At 41.2% G+C, this 20,948-nt stretch overlaps 1 protein-coding gene across 4 annotated transcripts in view; it reads right to left on the bottom strand.

Moving 5' to 3' along the window:
- The window catches only part of UBA6 (ubiquitin like modifier activating enzyme 6), an 88,755-nt gene that overhangs the window by 28,704 nt on the left and 39,103 nt on the right, over nt 1–20,948 (bottom strand). For 3 of the 4 annotated variants that reach the window (XM_061588048.1, XM_061588045.1, XM_061588046.1), the window contains exons 14-20: nt 20,611–20,703; nt 19,257–19,400; nt 15,440–15,507; nt 11,184–11,262; nt 10,558–10,638; nt 9,785–9,862; nt 383–564 (exon numbers count right to left, since the gene is read on the bottom strand). In XM_061588048.1, the coding sequence (XP_061444032.1) occupies nt 383–564; nt 9,785–9,862; nt 10,558–10,638; nt 11,184–11,262; nt 15,440–15,507; nt 19,257–19,400; nt 20,611–20,703 (725 nt within the window). The remainder of the gene's footprint in view (nt 1–382; nt 565–9,784; nt 9,863–10,557; nt 10,639–11,183; nt 11,263–15,439; nt 15,508–19,256; nt 19,401–20,610; nt 20,704–20,948) is intronic. The other variant, XM_061588047.1, reaches the window with a different exon arrangement.

Below are 20,948 nucleotides of genomic sequence, written 5' to 3'. Positions count from 1 at the left end.
TTTTAACTTGCTTATCGGTTTTTATGGGTTTTAATGGTTTAAATTTGTATACTTGTTTTTAATGTTCTTAATTGTTGCAAACCGCCCAGAGAGCTTCGGCTATGGGGCAGTATATAAATGCAATAAATAAATAATAAATAAATAAATAATATATATATATAAAAATTTAAACACAAAACAAATTTATATAAACCAGGAGATTAAAAACATGGTTTGAAGTGAGTTTGTAAACCTCAATTATGAGACAATTCGTTTTGAATTAACCATAGCTTGCATTGATGTACATCCAACATAAACCCATGATCAAGAAAGCAAACTTAAAATTACTGAGGGGTGGCAAAAGCAGAGGCAATACAATGTATCCCTCAGATCATGAACCTACCTGTCAATGTATCTCCGTGCTTCTACATTGTCTAATGCAGTAACAACTACATCTTGCTCGTTGTAGAAATCGTCATTGTACATGTTCTCAGTTGCTGGGCAGACTTTGTTAAGGTATGGTTCTATCTTCATCTGAGGATTGATGTTAAGTGTTGCTGTCGCTGCAGTACAACTTTTGGGCTTCTAACCAAAATTAAATATTTTAATTTTGGTTAATATTCTTGCTGGGAACAGGCAATTGTGAGGCACCAGAAAACTTCAAATTACTGACACTGATTCAAGAACATCAGCTCTTTAGTGAAATATGAGTATGCATTAGGAGCAAACTTGAACAGAGACAGGGCACAAAACATTTTGCTTTACATTACACTCTTTAATTCTGGAAAGAACAACCTAGCACAAAAGTTAATCACAGTTCTATATTGAAGCTGGTGCAAACACTTCCTAAAGTAAAATATTTTGTGGCTCAAAAGCTCAGAAATCACTTATATAGTGTATACATGTGTATACCAAGCTGGTTTGAGACCAATGATGCGTTAGCTTCTGCAGTTGATGAATGGGAGCTATGCATGAAGAATACATTCCTGTTGGCTCTTGATACAATTAACTAGGGTGTCCTTGTGGACCATATGATGGGAATTAATCCTTGAGACATAGTTAGACAGTGCTCCTGGTTATTCCTGGAAGACAGTATTCCAGAAAGTATTTCAGTGAACTGTTGCTCATTTCTATGGTTTTTGGCATGTGGGATGCATCTTGTCCCCCACATTTAACATCTACAAAAGATTGCTAGGAAAGGCAGTCCAGAGATTTAGGTTGTAGTATCATCAATACACTAACGGGACCCGGCTCTATGGTCCAACATAGGCAAACCAACACACCAAGTGGGTCAGGTTTTCTACCATATTTTTCCTTGGTTGGTTTTATTAGTGAAAACGTAGTATGATGTTTTTCTGCTATGAATTCTAACACATGGTAAAAGATCAGGGCTTTATCAAGTGGCAGTGTTTTTCCACGTTTACTACTTGGTAAATTGGTTGTCTAAATTAGTAGCCCACGACAAGTAACATCGACTGGGGAAGATATTCCCCCAAGCTAGAGAGTCTCGTGGCTAGAGTTATTTTTATAGAACTGTTTGTCTTTTCCAAGTGTTTAAAAAAATTACATGGTATTTTAAAAATATTCACTTACGTTTTAGTGCATTTTTATAGGAACACCTTTTATTATAAAAATAATACTCCTATTCACTTTATTTGTAGATTAAGGAAACTGGCTGTTTCTTGCTGGCATACATTGAGCAGAAACTGAAAGGAATTGGGGGAAAAGTCTAAAGGTGGAGTCAGCCCATAATAGTAAGAGCTTCTCAATTTTACTCAACATTGGTCATGTGTGTGTTTGAGGGTTTGTTTTTAAGCAATCAACTATAGTCATAACTTTGAAGTTACACTTCCATCTGTGTTGTGTAATAAGGAGAGCTGGGTGGGTGGGATGCAGGTATATGATTAAACTTGATTCCAAGGGGTAAAATCTCACACAACAGGCTGTTTCACCTGTTGAAAAGAATACAGAGAACATCACAAATTTAAGAGCCACCTTATTTTTAAACAGCAAAACTTCCCAAACAGAGAATCTCTGAAACACCATCATCACTATGAATAAACATATTGAGATTTTGAGAATGTATTAACTATCTTCGTTAAACAAAGAAGTGGAAAATATTTAACAGTATACAGAGGGATTGGTCTTCACTCCAGAGTAACAGCACATCTTAGAAACTAGGGGTGAAGCAATAGCAGTCACATAATACTACAAAGTCAGCCATGATCATCTGTATCACTGGACTTTGGACTGTCTTCAAGTCAATCCCAACTTATGGCGACCCTATGAATAGGGATTTCATGGTAAGTGGTATTCAGAGGAGGTTTACCACTGCCTCCCTCTGAGGCTAGTCCTCCCCAGCTGGCTAGGGCCTGCTCAGCTTGCCACAGTTGCACAAGCCAGCCCCTTCCTTGTCTGCAACTGCCAGATGGGGGGCAACTGGGCTCCTTGGGACTATGCAGCTTGCCCACGGCTGCACAGGTGGCAGGGCACGTAACGAAAGCCACTCCCTGTGGGGGGTGATCTTTGGCTGGCCCTTAACACACAGGAGACACGAGCGGGGATTTGGACTCACAGACTCTGGACTCCCAACCAGGCTCTCCTCCCCACTGTGCTATCACTGGGCTTAAGCACACATTTAAGTTGTGGACAAGCACCCCCAACATTTACAATTGGCAATTTGGTCACGCTCTTTTCCACACAATTCCAGAGGGATGGAACCGTTTTACTCACCAGAAAGGTGTTTCTCAGTGGGCGCCAGGACACCGCCAAGTGGGTATTGTGTTCCTTGCTAGTGCTTGAGGCAGGAAAGAGTTAACACTCCAAAACGACCGTTAATGCGGCCCCTCCCACGGAGTGCTAGTTCGCCGTCTGGCCAAGCTTAAAATATAAACTTCTACATATCTAAAAAACTGTGACAACATTAACTGTAATTATCATGAAAACATACGTTGTACACTTAAGTTGTAAAAATAACTATACAGTCTCTACTCAGAGCGACTGCCAACTCCACTGAATGATACATGGGATAGGAGTGATCATTGACTGTTCAGTGTCCACCCGTTTTATTATCATGTTTCCTGTCGTGTGTATCCCAGGGTGGGCCTTGGCGGTGTCCTGGCGCCCACTGAGAAACACTTTTCTGGTGAGTAAAACGGTTCCTTCTCCAGTGGGCACCAGGACACCCCCAAGTGGGATGTTCCAGAGCTGACGTATTGATTGGGTGGGTACATAAATGTTCAATGATCACTCAGGACCTGCTGAACAACTCGCCTCCCAAAGGCTGCTTCAGCTGAAGCATAAATATCTATTTTATAATGTTTAGTAAAAGTATTAGGGTTTGCCCAAGTGGCCGCCCTACATATTACTTGAAGAGATGCATTTGTTGAATAAGCTGCAGTGGCAGCTGCTGCTCTTGTGGAATGAGCCATGATGCCTGAAGGTAATGGTATGTTGAGAGAACTGTATGCTAAGGCAATGCAGCCCTTAATCCATCTCGCCAAAGTAGAGGAGGACACTCTTTTACCGAGAGTAGTTGGGTGGTAAGAAACAAACAAAGAATCAGTTTGCCTTATTGGCCTAGTCCTATTTATATATACTTTAAGTGCTCTCCTCACATCCAATGAATGCCAAGCGTGTTCTAGAGGATGCGTTGGCGAAGGACAAAATGTTGGCAATACTATTTCCTGCTGACAGTGAAAGGCTGAATTAACTTTTGGAACGAAAATAGAATCTGTTCTCAAAATGACTCTGTCAGTATGGAAGATACATAGATGTTTTGCCACCGAGAGAGCTCCAAGTTCAGATACTCGTCTAGATGATGTTATTGCTATGAGAAATAATACTTTGAAGGAAAGTATTCGTAACGTATGGCAATGGTTCGAATGGCAGTTTTTGAAGAGCTGACAAGACCTTGTGAAGATTCCACGTTGGAAAACGATGATGGTGCTGACAATAGTGAAGCCCCTCTTAGAAATTGTTTCAGATAGGGATGAGCTCCCAGTGATGCATAAGAAGATTTAGACAGGACTGTTGACAACGCAGATGCTTGTCGCCTCAAAGTATTGGGTCTCAACCCATTCTTCAAACCAGCATTTAAAAAGGATAACACCTCTGCAAATCCTGACTTCCTAGGTGTAACATGATTCCTATTACACCATTTTAAAAAGGCCGCCCAGGTATACTGGTAGCTTCTTATTGTGGACTGTCTTCTAGATGCCAATATTGTGGTTACCACTTCCGTTGGTAATCCAGCCCTCAGCAGTTTGCCCCGCTCAATTTCCATGAAGTTAAGCTCAACCATTGGAGATCGGGGTGACGAAGCAGTCCTTGTAGCAGCAAATCTGGTTGAAGAGGCAGACGCCATGGGGGCTCGACAGACTAGCTCTGAGAACCATGGCCTCCTTGGCCAATCTGGTGCTAGTAGAACAACATTGGCCCTCTCCATCCTTACCTTTTTCATTACCCGAGATAGCAATGGAAAAGGAGGGAAGAGATACAGTGTTGCCTTCGGCCAAGGAGAATTTAGGGCATCTACACCCTCAGCTCTGAGAGATGGATAGCGAGTGTAATACCTCTTCAGTTGATGATTGACATCTGAAGCGAAAAGGTCCACATCCATCCTTCCGAACCTTCTGCATATCTGTTTGAACACATCTTTGTGCAACTGCCACTCTCCCGGCAACATCTCCTGTCTGCTTAACCAGTCCGCTTGGACATTATCATTGCTCCCAAATGCTGTAAACGTTGTTGAGGGAACAAATGACTCTTGGGGATGTTGACTAAGAATCCGTGATTGTGGAGAACTGCCAGTATGGTGTGAATGTCCTGATAAGCTGACTGTGCTGTGTGTGAACGAATCAGAATGTCGTCTAAATATGGGTAAAGATTCAACCCATGTTGACGGAGATGAGCGACAAGGGTCACCATAATTTTTGTGAAGACCCTCGGCACTGACGCCAAGCCAAAGGGCATTGCCCTGTACTGATAGTGTTGATTGTTGTAAACGAAGCGGAGGAACTTGCGGTGCTGCGGATGGATTGGCACATGTAAATATGCTTCGGTTAGATCTATGGAAGCTAGGAAGTCTCGAGGCTGAATAGCTTCTTTTATGGACACCAATGTTTCCATGCAAAATTTCCGGTATCTGACAAATAGAAATTTTAGATCGAGTACCGCTCTCCAATTGTTTCCTTTTGGGGGGGGGCACAAGAAAGAGAACAGAATAAACCCCTTGAAATTTCTGGTGCTGCTGAACCGGTTCTATGGCTGCTATCTGCAACAGATGTTGTATTGCCTGTTGTAGTAGCCTGCGCTTCTCGGGATGTGCCGACACAGGTGACGGGAGAAATCTGTTTGGAGGCGTAGCCTGAAACTCTATCTGATACCCATACTGGAGAGCATTCTTTAACCAGCGGTCTGATGTTGTCAGCTGCCAAATGTGTGCAAATTTCATCAGGCAGCCTCCCACTGGTATCTGCAATAAGTCAGAATTGTCTTTGTTGTCTTCCACCTCTGTGGGTAGCTGAGAATGTATTTCGTGCTGCTGATTGTTGTTGGTTGCGCACTTGGAATCTTGGACGACTCCAAACTTGTCTGTTAACACGGAAATCTCGCCCTCTGCCTCCAAACCTAGAGGGACGAAAGGACTGGTATGGCTGAAAACGGCGAAAAGGTCGCCTGTCATCTCGTCTTTTACTTGTTACTGGCATTGCCTTCTTCTTGTCTCTTGTTTCAACTAGTACTTCACTGAGCACATTTTCACCAAATAATTTCTTGCCTGCATATGGTTCTGTCGCCAACACCATGCGAGAAGAAACATCCGTCTCCCAATGACGAAGCCACAAAATACGCCTAGCTACACTTCAGCAGCCATGGCTCTAGCTGCGAATTGAGTAGCATCCATTGTTGCATCTGCAATGAAAGCCTGTGTCCTTGATACCTTCAAAATTGTTTTCCTAAGTCTGTCTTGGTCTTGATCTGGATTTTCCAAAACTTCATCTAACCACAATAATGCAGCCCTTGAAAACACAGATGCTGCTATAGATGCACGTACCGACAAGGCTGACGCTTCATGGACCTTTTTAAGTGCCATATCATAACTTTCATTCTGTAAGATCTGTCAATTGAGCATCCCCTTCTCTCAAAAGGAAGTTTCTAGAAACTAAGGCAGAAATTGGAGAATCAATATCTGGAGTTTTCAGCTGCTCCATAAACTCTGGGTCCAGTAAGTATAGTTTCTTAGCATACGTCAGTGACTTGGTAGACTGAACTGGTGAGTGCCATTCAGATTCCACTATTTGTCTGAGCAGTGATGGTACCTTAATGACCTTATCGGTAGACTTTGGTTCCGGAAGGACAGATGCACCTCTGGAGGTAGAAGGTGCCTGTTCTGTAACATCATTCAAATCTAAAGCCGCCATAGCCTTGCATAGCACAGCCATATAGTAAGTGCTATGAAACAACCTATTGGAGTGGTGCTCTTCCGGTTGTGAAGTATCACTCCATTCATCTGATTCGTCTTCGAAATCAAGCACTGAATCATCGTGCATAAACCATTGCCTAGCAAACTTAGATCTGTCTGGTCTGTCAGCTAATAAGCCCTGTGCTCTACCCCTGACCACATCATGTGGATCTGGTGATCCATTTGCAAGGTCAGTGTGGAGCTGCTGTTGCTCAACTTCAGGGAAACCTGCCTGATTCATCTGATCACTGCACTGTCGTATAGTGTGTTGCCAGTGACTTTGTCCTGGTTCATGACTGCGCTGTTGTGCCTGTACAGGAACCACTTGAAAAGATTGGCGAAAAGCAGCTAGTTCTGCTGATATATCACCCATGAGAGCCTTTCTAATATAATTTAATTCTGCAGCTCCTAAATGAAAAGACTTCACCTGTTGAAGTTCCTGATCTGAACACGAGGTGGCAAGAGAGGCCATCTGTGTGGAGTTGAATTGATGCTGGTTATGATTAGTTCTGTCACGCAAAACTCTGTGCTGCTGTTTATGACTGTGCCCATTAGGCGCAATATCACTTACAGGCTCTATAGCCCCAGTGCTCTGTGGAACCTCAGGGTGATGAATATTAAAACCTGTAAATTCCTCATCATTTTCCTCAGAATCTGAGCAAAAAAGGACTGAAGGATCTGGAATCTCCTCCTGCTGTGAGGGAAATTCAGCATTTACTGTACTCAACTGCTGTGATTGCTGTCCTAGATACAGCGCCCTTCTGGTTTGTAAGGAAGCATTTTTCTTATATTCTGTGGCTCCCTCAGCAGCAAATCTTCCTGATTGCTCTGTTGTATGGCTAACTGTATGTTTTGTTTAGTCATATGCTTGCGTCCTGATTGCTCTGCCACCGCAGTGCTGACAGGCTTTTCTGCACCTTTAACTGCTTCCATACTTTTACGTCCTGATTGCAGAGCTACCGCACCAGCTACAGGGTATGCAGTACCGTTAAGTGCTTTTAAATTTTTCCACCCTGATTGCTCTGATACCTCATCGCTTACAGGGGAAAGAGGTGCATGTTGATTAACGGCCGTTCTCTGTGCTACCGCAAGAGTAATTGGGCCGTGCGGTGCCTGTGAGGCTGTTTGATTAAAATGGCAACCGCCTTTGAGAGCGCTGCAACGGCTCGTCTTTTTTAACTGCTGGTTCATGCGAGCGAGCTGTAGGTGCTACCGCACCAAGCGCTGCAACCGTTCGTTTGGAAAGCCTTGAAGAGACACTTTTTTGCTCCTTAGGCATTTCGCTTTCAGCAGGAAAGACCAATTTATAATGGGAAGAAAACTACTGTTCAAATCAGGAAACGAGGGAAAATCACCCCAAAATTCATTAACGTAGGGAAATATCATTAACAGAAAAATCCACAGAGAAATTTATTACTGAGGAAAACCTCCCCGGAAATTCATTAAATGAGGGAAATAGTAACGGAATGCATAAATAGAAAATCACAGAGAAATTCATTAATGAGGAAAATCTACCCGGAAAACCATTAAGTGAGGGAAATATCACTAAGGGAATGCATTAATTGGAAAAAATCACAGAGAAATTCATTTCTGAGGAGAAACATTGTACCAATTAATCTTAGGACTAACACCTATATACAACACTGAGAGAAGAGTTAAGTGAACATTAACTGCTAATAAATAACATAAATAGAGAAAAAGATAAAGATATAACTCAGCCAGACTGAAGAGCAAGGCGAAAATCAGTACTGCTCAAGCGAGGCAGGAAAACGAACTAGCACTCCATGGGAGGGGCCGCATTAACGGTCATTTTGGAGTGTTAACTCTTTCCTGCCTCAAGCACTAGCAAGGAACACAATACCCACTTGGGGTTGTCCTGGTGCCCACTGGAGAATGTGAAGATTCTTAACTGTTGGATGAGATCAGAAGGTCTGGGTATGGGTGAACAAATCAAAACATGCTACAAACAAAACAGAAGTTATGTTGGTTGGTGGAAGGGTGGATCCAGCACTAGATAGCTTATTCTGGATGGGGTTACTGTCTCCCTTGAGAACCAGGTTCACAGCTTGCAAATACTCCAAGCCCCTGATTTGCTCCTGGATAGTGGAAGCAAGTGCTTTTGCCAAGCTTAAGTTAAAGTACCAAATATGGCTTTTCCTAGTGAAGGTAGTTCTTGCCAGACTTATGCGTACTTTGTTAGCATCCATATTAGGCTACTCTGGCATGTTCCTCTATATGTCCAAAATCTCAACTGGTGTAAATAATAAATACGTAAGGCATTCTTGGTGGTGGTACCCCAGTTGTGGAATTCCTTGTTCCAGAAGACCTACCTAAAGGTCTCTCTCAGTAACTTTAGAGGACACAGGTCAAAACTGCTGTTATAGAGATGATCTTTTAATCCAAGAATAAAACTGAATTCTTGTGCTTGCTGCTACTAATTTAAAACGGCTGTTATTATTTTGGTGCTCTTTTCCTGTTTTTGTTTTTAATATTATTTTACTGATGTGGTGGTTAGCTGTGTTGAGGATCCACTTTAGGGAAGGAAAAATGGAATGCGCCGTTATTTTTAATTAAATGGCAGCTGAGTACAGGCAGGCCCCGCTTATACGGCAGGTTCCGTTCCTGACTGCCACAGCAAAGCGGAAATCGGTGTAAAGCGGAACCCACTGAAGATAATGGGGCGCGTCGCACGAAAATGTCGCAAAAGGGCAAAACTAGCTGTAAAACGGGGAATTTCCCCTAATTGAAAGCTGCCGCATCAGCGGAACGCTAGAAAACAGAACGCCGGTAAGCAGGGCCCTACTGTACTATCTATCTGGACTGGCAATGATGCTCCAGATCCTCAGGCAGAGATCACTTGCAACCATGCTACTCAAGATTCTTTTAAATGGAGATGCCAGGGACCGAACCTCAAACTTTCTTTATATATAAAAAAATTACGCAGACTTATTTTCCAAGGAAATTCAAGGTGGCTAACAGATTAAATAATTATTAACTGTATAAATAATAATACAGTCCAAACTAAACTAAATCCAATTCAATCGAACAGGAATCAACAAATCCAGCCGTCATTAAGATAAACCCAACTTAAGGTAGTGCAAAAAATTATTTAATCAAACTTCTACATGCAACGCATGTGCTCTGCCACTGAGTTTTGGATGTAGACCTGAAGCTAATCATAGATTCAACAATAAAACCAATGTATTTGTTCTAGGGTTAAATATATGAAGACTCAACTCAGTAGCATTAAAATAGCTCTTGAAAAAGAGTTTATTCCACTATCACATTGCCATTTACTGAAAACTCCACAAATTATTTTTTGTCATCCCAGCTCCAACCTACCTGTATATGATGTGGACGGAACAGAAACTGTCTATTTAAGTTGGATTTTTCTATTAAGTCAGGATCTGTAATTGTAACCTATAGCAGGTTGGACAAATAGATGAAATTATAAGTAAGTAATTTATGATAGCTTTTGCAGTGTGAATCAGCCCTGGAAGCTCTCAGCTTGGCTACCCACATATAATTCTTAACACAATATTCCCAGAGTACTCTGTGTGCCACCATGTGCCCTAAACTGTGCAATCTCTACTGGGAGGAAGGGTGGGATATAAATCAAATAATAAATAAATAAATAACTTCTCCTATATCAAGTAATCTTTTCTGTCCAGAATTGGATTCAAAATCATAACTATTTCCAAATAACAAAATTACACAATGATATGAATTCAGGCTTACTTTTACACTTGATAAATTACTACATAAAAATTTCCAATAGGGATTCACCAAATAACCTATACATGTATCAAAAGTGTTATGGTAGTTCAATACTACCTAGAATCCTGAAATCTGATAAACACATACTCCAAGACATCATGATTTCTGAAAGTGTTCAAGAACAGCAATCTCTACATGGAATTATGAGATTATATAATGCAAAATGTGTATTCTAACAAAATATCTATAATGTGGAAAAACTATCAGGACAGAGTTTTCCTGCCAAGTTCTATTACACCCAAGACATATCTGATCTCATGTTAGAAAGATCACAGCAGAATAAAAAACATGCAAATACAGTAAAAGGAACTGAAATCAGTATGGAATATAAAACCTACCATGCCCCTTTCTCGGCCAGTGCCAACACCAAGGAGTGCAAAATTTTTTAACATTTCACAGCCTATTGCACCGCAACCAACCTGCAAAGTGATAGACATATGAATTTCCAACTCTTATGTAGCTAAACTTCTAGTTGGGCTTCTTTTGTTAGATAAAACTTGAATACACACAACTCTGTAAAAATCCCTAAATTGTTGGGGCCCTAAGGACATAGTGATGTGATTAGTCATATCTGTTGGCTGGAAATATATACAGCCTTTCAAGTGTAATATGAAAGTTAGTTATAATCCCCCCCTGAAGTTATCTTCCATCTGAAGGATCTGAAGTTAACAAGTATTGCACTAAAATTCATGAAAAACTGTACAGAGTTGCCAACTCATACTATTCAAGGTATCACTATGATCTACGTGGGTATTTTGTATATACTACTACTACTACTACTACTACATGATGATCTAAGCTTTTAGGAAGAGGTAGTTTTAACTCCAACTAATACACAGAACACTAATTTCAAAAATATTTGTCCACTGGATTTTGTTGCCACAATACATCAGATTATTAAACATATTCATTTTTTAGAGTTACAAAATCATAATGACAGACATATCCTGCAAGTCATACTTACTAAGAAAACATTCAGATTGTACAGCTTCTGGCACAAGGAGTCTCCAATACAGGCTCTCAAGGCGTCGTATCTATCTCCTCTATTGCAGACAAATGTACAACAGAGGAGGAGGTAACAATGACAGAAAGACAAAAATATTTCAGAATTACCTATATTGTGTACTCATTTACAGTATAAGAGAATGAAAATGCTCATATTTCGCTAGCATACCCTTGTCTTCCTTTCAATATCTCAAGTTAAGACTTTTATATTACACATGCACAGTTGCCAATTGAATATAACATTTTATTCATCTGTTAAAGTTGGCTCTATTTTATGCTTATGCCACAAAAAGTCTAATCAGTCTTATTGTTAACGTTTTCTTATAAAAAATTACTTTTGCTGTAAACAGACCAGCATGGCCAGGAAGAGCCAATGTTCAGCTGTACAACAATGCTTTGCATGAAAAATGTCACAAGTGCAATTCCTGGCATCTCTAGGTGGTATGGGGAAGACTCCTGCCTGAAACCCTGGAGGGAGACAGTCAATACTAGACAATACTGAGCTAGATAGATCAATGGTCTGACTTAGTATAAGACAGTTTCCTATATTATACAGCCATGAAAGTGGCTGTATACTATAGCCAGCATGGATTTTCACATTCTACAATGTTATATTGGAAATACCCCCCATGCAATTCTGCTGCTTCCCGTAAGCTCATTTCAAATCAAAACCTTACAAAACGTATAGCCCTGAACTCAGAAACGCTTGCTTAACAACCCTCTAAATTTTCATAGTGATACACAAAACACTCAGAAAGAATCAAGAGTTCAAAGTATAAAAAAAGAAGAAAAATCCAGACATCTGTTAAACGTTTCTGTCGGTGGTCTCATAATTTGTTGAAATTAACTAAAAATCAGCCATGTTCATGGAGCACTTGAAATCCTATTACTGACCTTGCCCCATACTCTGACCTTCACCTTCTGCAGTTTAAAAGTTTAAAAAATGTCTGGCTGATTTTTAATTAACTTAAGAAATTTGCCTTTGGAATCAATGATAAGCACAGCCGGCTCACTAAGAACTATCTTGCCAGTTTTCTAAAAGCCAGACCAACAGCTGTTTGGCTTGGCTAATCAGAGAGCCACACTCAATCCAGACATTTATTCCACATTAAACAGTCATGGCTTCCCCCAAAGAATCCTGGGAAATGTAATTTGTGAAGGGTCTTGAGAGTTGTTAGGAGACTGTGGGCTTATCCACACTGGAGCAAAACACTGTAGTAAAAACATTGCTTTTACCTTTGTTATCTGTTTGCACAGTCCACATAGGGGGCTCAAAGCCAGCTGCAAATACAGTGCTTTTCGTTCACACTAAAGGGAAAGGATCAAACATGCAGCTTCCTAACGACCAAGCAGGCTTGCAGAACGGGAGCCAGCAGCCAATCAGGAAATGACATGAACAAAGGGAGGAGGAGGGAATGGGCATGGAGAGGGGAAGAATTGGATTAAAGCGTCTACAAACCCCTAGAGATACAGAACTGGAGACATTTTTACCTTCCCTTTTCGGATTAAAATAGCATGTTTTTATTTTGGATTTGAAGGGGAAAACTGAGTTTTAGCTGCTGATTGCCAGTCATGTGAACCATGCAAATTAAAAGGGGCTGTGAGTAGCACCAGATCCGCATGAAATCTCTGTGTGAACCAGCCCTGTTATTCCCCTGACAGCTCCATTAGCCAGAGTGGTTAAACCAGCCTTTCCCAACTAGTGGGCCACCAGATGTTGCTGGACCACAACTCCCATCAGCCTCAGCCAGCACTGCCAATGGTCAGGGAAGATGGGAGTTGTGGTCCAACAACATCTGGTGGCCCACTAGTTGGGAAAGGCTGGGTTAAACAGTCAGCCCCTCTTTCTGGGGATTGTAGCTCTCTGAGGGGAATAGGGCATCTCCTAGCAACTCTCAGCACCCTTCACAAACTACACTTCCCAGGATTATTTGGGGGACACCATGACTGTTTAAAGTGAAATAAAGATCTGGTAGATATGGCCAGTGACAGCTTTCTACACGTGCCTGCTGTAGAATTAAAAGGTAGGGAAAACCCTTAAAAACGACGATACTGTTCACAATGCTTTCCTTTTGGAAAGGAGAGGGGCTTTCCCTCTGCCCAGTGCCCACCAACCCAATCTCTTCTCCCCCTCCCTTCCCCCTTCCTCCCTCCCCCTCCCCCCCTCACTGCCCCTCCCCATGGTCAGTTTCACCTATCCTAAGCATGACTGCACGGGAGTAAATCCCACTGAACTCAATAAGCATGCAAATGATCAACCCATTCTCAGCAAACTTGCACAGGATCTCATTTCTTACCTCCCAGATTAAAAAGCAGAGAAATTCACTAATAGGCAAAAATACATTGCAGTTTAAGAATGTACCTACAGCCAACAGATATTTCTTTCAAATGTTAAAAAGCAGGGAAATTGGGCAGCTGAAGTGAATGCACCAGGGGAGCAGGAGACCTGATCTCCTCTCTGAGATATTGTACTGCCTTACACATTTGTAAAAATGCAAAGACAATTTGGGTTGGTCTTTCACAGTCCAATCCACTTCCTGTGTAGCTTGGAAGAATTTGGTAACATGTGCCTCTGAACATATGGTGAGTGGTGGGAACACCTGCAATTTGCCCAAATAACAGAAACGAGACATGTGCTGTGCTGAGTATGTGAAGTACAGCAACACTGCATAACTTGCACTAAAAAAACTCCAAAAACAATTGCGGAATAATGGCAGTAACTATTCTGCAGAACAGTCTCCAATGAACGCGAGGAGTGTCTCAGATTGCACAAGATAAAACAGTGGGAGGTAAAATATATTCCAGCAAATTTCTAGGTGTGCTCTATATTTTTAATTGGCCATGCCCACCCTTCCTTAAGTGGGGTGGTTTAAACACAGCAGACTGAACACATGCATCTTGGGCAGGCCAAAGTTTTTTTTTCCTCCAACAGCTAGATTCATTGCTTAAGTAGCAATATATTATAATCAATCTGATTTTATATCAAACTGCAGTTTCAGACTCAATTGTTAAGTAGAACTAGAATATAACATGCACTTTGAAACACAGAAGGCTGTCTTCACCATCACATGACACTGACCAATAAAAAGGCTTTGAAATTAACAAAAATAAATTTGACACAGATTTCTAAGATAAATAATGAAATATAATTTTCTAGGTTAGATTCTTTGTGGAAACAGTAGTAACACAGAAAAGAAGCAACGAAAGAAGAATGCCAACAAACAAACAAAAATGTAATTCTCCATCTTTAGAGATGTAGTCCTGATTGCAGGTGTTGCCACCACTCACCATATGCTCAGAGGCACATGTTACCAAATTCTTCCAAGCTACACAGGAAGTGGATTGGACTGTGAAAGACCAACCCAAATTGTCTTTGCATTTTTACAAATGTGTAAGGCAGTACAATATCTCAGAGAGGAGATCAGGTCTCCTGCTCCCCTGGTGCATTCACTATAGCTGTCCAATTTCCCTGCTTTTTAACGTTTGAAAGAAATATCTGTTGGCTATAGGTATGTTCTTAAACCACAATGGTTTTTTTGCCTATTAGTGAATCCCTTTGGAAGTGGGTAGCTTGAGATGGTTTTGTTTTATAGAAGTGCCTCATCTTCTCTGAGCAGGGTCTGCTTCATTGGGTTAAAACAGTTATGAGGAATCCTTTTCTGTTCAAGAGCCTCATTCTCTCATAGAGAAGCATCTGGGGGCTGCATGCCAGTGGTGGGCAGGGCTAGCGGCATAAGTGGGCTGAGCAATGGATGTACTCTTCTTACCTTACCATCCAGGCAAGCAAAAGGCATTTGAGGAGGACATGGAGGATGACCAATGAGGAGGGCTTGATAGAGGTCTGGAAGGACTCCTAAGCCTGAGGGCCCCAGCACTGGGTTAAAGAAGTACATGCCCAGACACTTTTAATGTAAAATCTTTTAAAAACCACACTGCATGCTACAACAGCAGCAAGATGTAGTGTTTAGCTTTGGACTGGGGGGATCTGAATTTAAAACCTTACTCAGCCATGAAGTTCACTTGATGACCTTAAGCCAGTCACCATTTCTCAGCATGCCCTACTATACAGAGTTGTTATTGGACAAAAGGGAGGGAGGGATCATCTACAGTATTCTGAGCTCCTTGGAGGAAGGGTGGAACATAAATGTTAAATAAATTAATTAATTAAATGGAGGAATGGAGAGCACACAAGCAGATTTACTGTGCCATTTTTACCTTGGAAGGAATTCTTCACGACTGTTTTTTTCTAGAAATGTGACTAATTCTAACGCGTCTATGTACAACTAGAGAAGGAGAAAAAAAATGATGCATAATGTCTTAAAACGTTTAAACAACACTCAAAAACACCAATAATATAATACAACCTGGAAAAAATTATCTGAATGAGATAGACAGACGTGGTAGAATTCAGGGCAGTACCAATTCAGACTGCAGATGTGTGTGTCTGTCATATTAATTATTACTCCCTCTACATAAAATGATTCCTGCAACTAGCAGAATAACATCAGGAAGATGGTTATACTAAATTTCCTCCTCAATGCTTACTACAAGCACGGAGTACTTTGTTTTCTAAGATGAGGAAGTCTACAAAAATGAATTCCTCCAAGTAAGAGTATAGTGCAAAGCTTTATTACATTATCTTTAACATAAAAATCAGCTCTTGCTTTCTTCAAGGAACTTTCTGGTATCTGTGCAACAAACCTTGTATCTATAGCATGCTCTGCCATTAGAGTAGTACTGGATATTACACTATTTCTCAATTTAAAGTGTTTTTCTCCAAACAGTACCAGTCTTTGATACTGTGAATTTCAGTGTCATGACAAGACTCTTCATACATGTATCTACAGCAATTTAGAATAATAATGGTAACAACAAGGGGAATGCCTTGATAAGGCTACATAGAAGCAGTGACTGGTGAGGAGGAGCATGACTGTGCACCAGGCTTCCTGGAAGCAGAGTTGCTGCTGTTTACCAGGAGGAAGAAGGGCGAGGCAACAGGGAAGATGGTACACTGGACTGACTCTGCTGATGTGCCCACACAGCGCTGACCTTCCCATCACTTCGCCCCTCTTCCTTTTAGTAAGCACCCATGACTCTGCTGCCAAGAGGCCAGATGTCTGTTGCTACCTTCTTCACCAACTGCTCCTGCCACATAGGCAGCACCAAGGAGGGGCAGGGTTGATAAAAATCAATGTTTTTTTTAAACAAATTAAAAACAATAGAATTATTTTGATTTAAATCATTTTTTAAAATTTAAGTAAGATTTCAAAATTTTCTTAAAACAATTAGTAAAAAAGAGCCTAGGTCAAAGATAGCATCATGAATACTAATTATACAATTTCTAATTGTGTTCTATGAAAATGTTAGTCACAGTTTAGGCAGATGGGTGATAACCTGTTCAGTTTTATTGTGCAGGTGGTGTACATGAAGTGCACGCTCTCTCGCTCTCTAGGCCTTGCCTCTCTCTAAGTGCAAAAAAAACTAAGGCCTTGTTCAGATCTACTCCCATCTCCTCAAATTCTCTATTCACTGACTGTCTCTATTTTTGCACTTAGAGAGAGGCAAGGCCTAGAGAGCATGCACTTCATGTACACCACCTGCACAATAGAAGTGGTAATCCAGCTCTTAACAAAGTAGCCTCCTCTGCAGTTGTAGAGATAATTCTTTCTACCTTTGAACTAATTCATTTTAAATTGAGAAATAAGTTGGGACTGAATATGCAGTATGAGTTGGAGGAGGGTTTTGCGCATACCACGGACTGCAAAAAAGACAAATGATTGGGTGTTACAACAAATTAAACCAGAACTATCACTAGAAGCTAAAATGATGGAACTGAGGTTATCATACTTCAGACACATAATGAGAATACATGATTCACTAGAAAAGACCATAATGCTGGGGAAAGCAGAAGGGAGCAGAAAAAGAGGAAGGCCAAACAAGAGATGGATTGATTCCATAAAGGAAGCCACAGACCTGAACTTACAGGATCTGAACAGGGTGGTTTACAACAGATGCTACTGGAGGTCACTGATTCATAATAGGGTTGCCATAAGTCATAATCGACTTGAAGGCACATCACACACATACACGCGACTTGGTTGAAATTGCCTTTTATTTTTTAAACAACTTTATTTAAGAACTTTATCTATAAACTGAAATAGTTAAACATTCAAAAATCTATGTGCATGTTTTGTTCATGATGTTCTATTGAAGAAAAAAACTAACCAAACTAAAAACAATCCTATCAGTACAATTTAAAAGCTTGTTTGGTGGTGATGATTCTCGTACATCATCACAAAAATATCATGATTAATTGAACAATTGGAGCTGGTTCATCTCCTAAACAACTTCACAAGTTCATTCTGCTTTAGTACTAAAATAACAAAACTATCATCCCATTTTTTGATGAAAATTAATCTGAAAATAAATAATTCCTTAGGTGTACCTACCTACTAATGAAACCTACATCTCTGAATATGTTTTAAAGTTATATTAAACAAAAAGGTACTTATACAAAAAAAGATTAAATAGAATCTTCCTCACTAGTGATTTAAACTGTGATTTAAATAATTAAAACTGAGTTCTTCAGCGAAGCGATTTAAATCATGATTTGATTTAAATTTGATTTAAATCAAGCCAACTGTGGGGAGGGGCCATCCTGTCCCCAGACATCCCCCATCTCTCAGGTCCTGAGCCTGTGACTCCTCGAAGGTAAGTCACTTTCCATATGGCTGTAGTTCTAAGCCTTATTTGAAAAATTAACTTACTTGAAAATTAACTCCACCAAAATCAATAGGTCTTACTTTAGGGAATACATGCTTATTTCTCTTTGAAATTTGACACATGGGACCAAAGCTTACCCCTTTCCCAAAATGCATTTTCCCCTTCTTCGCCCTCCAATATTATTTTTAAGGGTGTTAGCAATGAAAGGTAATGGCAGACAGTGATTTCCCAATTTCAGAATAAGTGAGGAACTGTCGAGAGGGGGAGAGAGGGGGAGAGAGGGGGGGAGGGGGGGAGAGGGGGGGAGGGAGAGAGGGAGAGAGGGAGAGAGGGAGAGAGGGAGAGAGGGAGAGAGGGGGAGGGGGAGAGAGGGGGAGGGGGAGAGAGGGGGAGGGGGAGGGGGAGGGGGAGGGGGAGGGGGAGGGGGAGGGAGAGGGAGAGGGAGAGGGAGAGGGAGAGGGGGAGGGAGAGGGGGAGGGAGAGGGGGAGGGAGAGGGGGAGGGAGAGGGGGAGGGAGAGGGGGAGGGAGAGGGGGAGGGAGAGGGGGAGGGAGAGGGGGAGGGAGAGGGAGAGGGGGAGGGGGAGGGGGAGGGGGAGGGGGAGGGGGAGGGGGAGGGGGAGGGGGAGGGGGAGGGGGAGGGGGAGGGAGAGGGAGAGGGGGAGGGAGAGGGAGAGGGAGAGGGAGAGGGAGAGGGAGAGGGAGAGGGAGAGGGAGAGGGAGAGGGAGAGGGAGAGGGAGAGGGAGAGGGAGAGGGAGAGGGAGAGGGAGAGTTTTAAATTATAACTAATAATTTTCCCTACTAATAACAGAACGTAGGCCACCTAACCAGTTCTACACCAATGAAAGTTCAGTTTGTCATTTCTTGGATGACCATTAATTCTAAGATTCGGACAAACAGACTTGTGAATCCACAATCCAAGCAGTTCAGTGGCTGCATTTAAACAATCCTAGACCATGGTGGGGGATAATGAATGAGCACTGTGCTCAGGTGTGAACTCCTCCCTTCGCACATGACGCTTCCTGTTTAGTCCAAACTGGCAAACAGTTTGAACAATACTGGTTTGGAAGTCTCACCCAAACCAAAGGTTGCAAGTTTGGACATAAAAATAAAGTATGGTATGTTTAAAGCAGAAAAAAATGAATTAAGGGCTGAATGCAAGGAAGAGAGAAGATGCACGCACAAGTGTCACTTGCTATCCTCCCAACCATGGTTTGATGGATCATCTGAATGCAGCCTGTATTGTGCTCATAAAACAGTACATTCATCTCTAAAGTTATGTAACCTAATGCAAAACAAAGAAAACTGACCCATTGTTGCAGGGGAGAAAATTTTCCTGTCACTGCTTTCAAGACTTCTTGACTGGCAACACCACCAAGTGCTGCTGTAAGGGGTGCCAATGATCCCTGAGCCATCCTTGATAGCCATTTCACAATATCTTCATTAACTTGATGCTACAATTTAAAAACAAAATAGCAATGACCTTTGTATAAAAAAATCTTTAAAGTCTTTAAAATTAGTAAGTCTCTGACTAGGTAAATTGGTGCACAGTAAACATGGGAAATAGAACACATTAGGGATAAGAGCTCATTCTCAATTGAAATTCAGCTGTCAGCTACTGTGGTACTCATAAATTAGTAAACCAGCTTCTCACTACATGAGGTAGCCATGGCAGCCCTAGAAAATATAATCACCTAAAATGCCTGTCAGACTGAGGACCTGGTAAACTGCAGTATATTTTTGCCTGAAAAAATGTTGGCACAAGAGCTGCTGAAACCAAAAGGAACCTAATAAAGAAAACATTGGTGAATTTACATTATTGTTTGCACAATCCTCGCTGGTATAGCCTTTCTGGTCTCCCTAACTGTTGCTCAAAAATTATCTAAGAAGCTCAGGCAATTTCAACTTGCTGCTGATGTAAAAGCAATACTTGGGGAATCAATGTTGCTTCCTTTTCATTTAAAATAAGCCTTTATGTAGACTATGCATTAAAAGCCAGAAATATAAGCGCCTTTTCACATCGCAATGACATAAAGTGCTGTCTCTGGATATAACATCAACACAATTCAATCATTGTGCCAGTTTTTAAATAAGAAGCCACATAATAAAAGGTTTGGGTAACGTTATCCACATGATATAAGCAGTATATAAATTATCAAAACCAATATGGTTTGGTAATATAAATTACAGCACTCTCAATTTTTAATTATTTCACAAAACAGAATGCCACTTTTAGGAATTCTACAGGGCAGGAGTGGCAAGCCCACAGGTCACTGAGCCATTTCAAGTGGCCTGCAAGCCCACATCCTCTTCCCCATCACATCACTCTTCCAGGAGGAGAGCATTTGTACTTCAAAAGATGGACCATGGCACATTTCATCTATACACTTTTTAAATTGTTTAAAATTTTAACTATATAAAAAGAAAACTTTTGAGAACAAAGCTTCTCAAAAGGACTCCATTTATTTTATATATGAATCAGAAATTCAATATAAAATTTATACAAGACCTTTCTGTTGCTGTCATAATATATATGGATTTATTGGCAGTAGGGTGAGTGTGTAAGAGATTAACAGAGCAATTCTAACTACAGAAAGTCAGCTTAAGTTACTCAGGCATACATTATATCTATACCAAACTCCATTTAGGAGGAATTTTACTTACAGCACCCTTTTTGGCGGCTAAATTCTGATGGATTGCTAAGCCATGTGAACAAGCTGAAAAGGTGCAAGTCTCTCCTTGCCCACCCCTGGGCTCCTTCGGGAGAAAGGACAGGATTATTAATTAATTAATTAAACTTTTATATCGCCCCATAGCCAAAGCTCTCTGGGCGGTTATTATTATTATACCTCTGTCACACACCCTTTTGGGGACTTACACAGCTTACGTTACACAGATTGAGCCCCAGTTGATCCAGGGTGTGGGACTTACACTGGTGTAGTATCTTCAGCTAAGCTGGGGCGGGCAGCTTATGCCCCAGCTCAACTGGGAAAGCTCAAGAT

This window comes from Rhineura floridana, chromosome 11 (assembly GCF_030035675.1).
Source record: "Rhineura floridana isolate rRhiFlo1 chromosome 11, rRhiFlo1.hap2, whole genome shotgun sequence".
In the NCBI taxonomy this organism is placed as follows: Eukaryota; Metazoa; Chordata; class Lepidosauria; order Squamata; family Rhineuridae; genus Rhineura; species Rhineura floridana.
The sequence above is the reverse complement of the archived record's forward strand: the minus strand, read 5'-3'. Positions and strand labels throughout refer to the sequence as shown.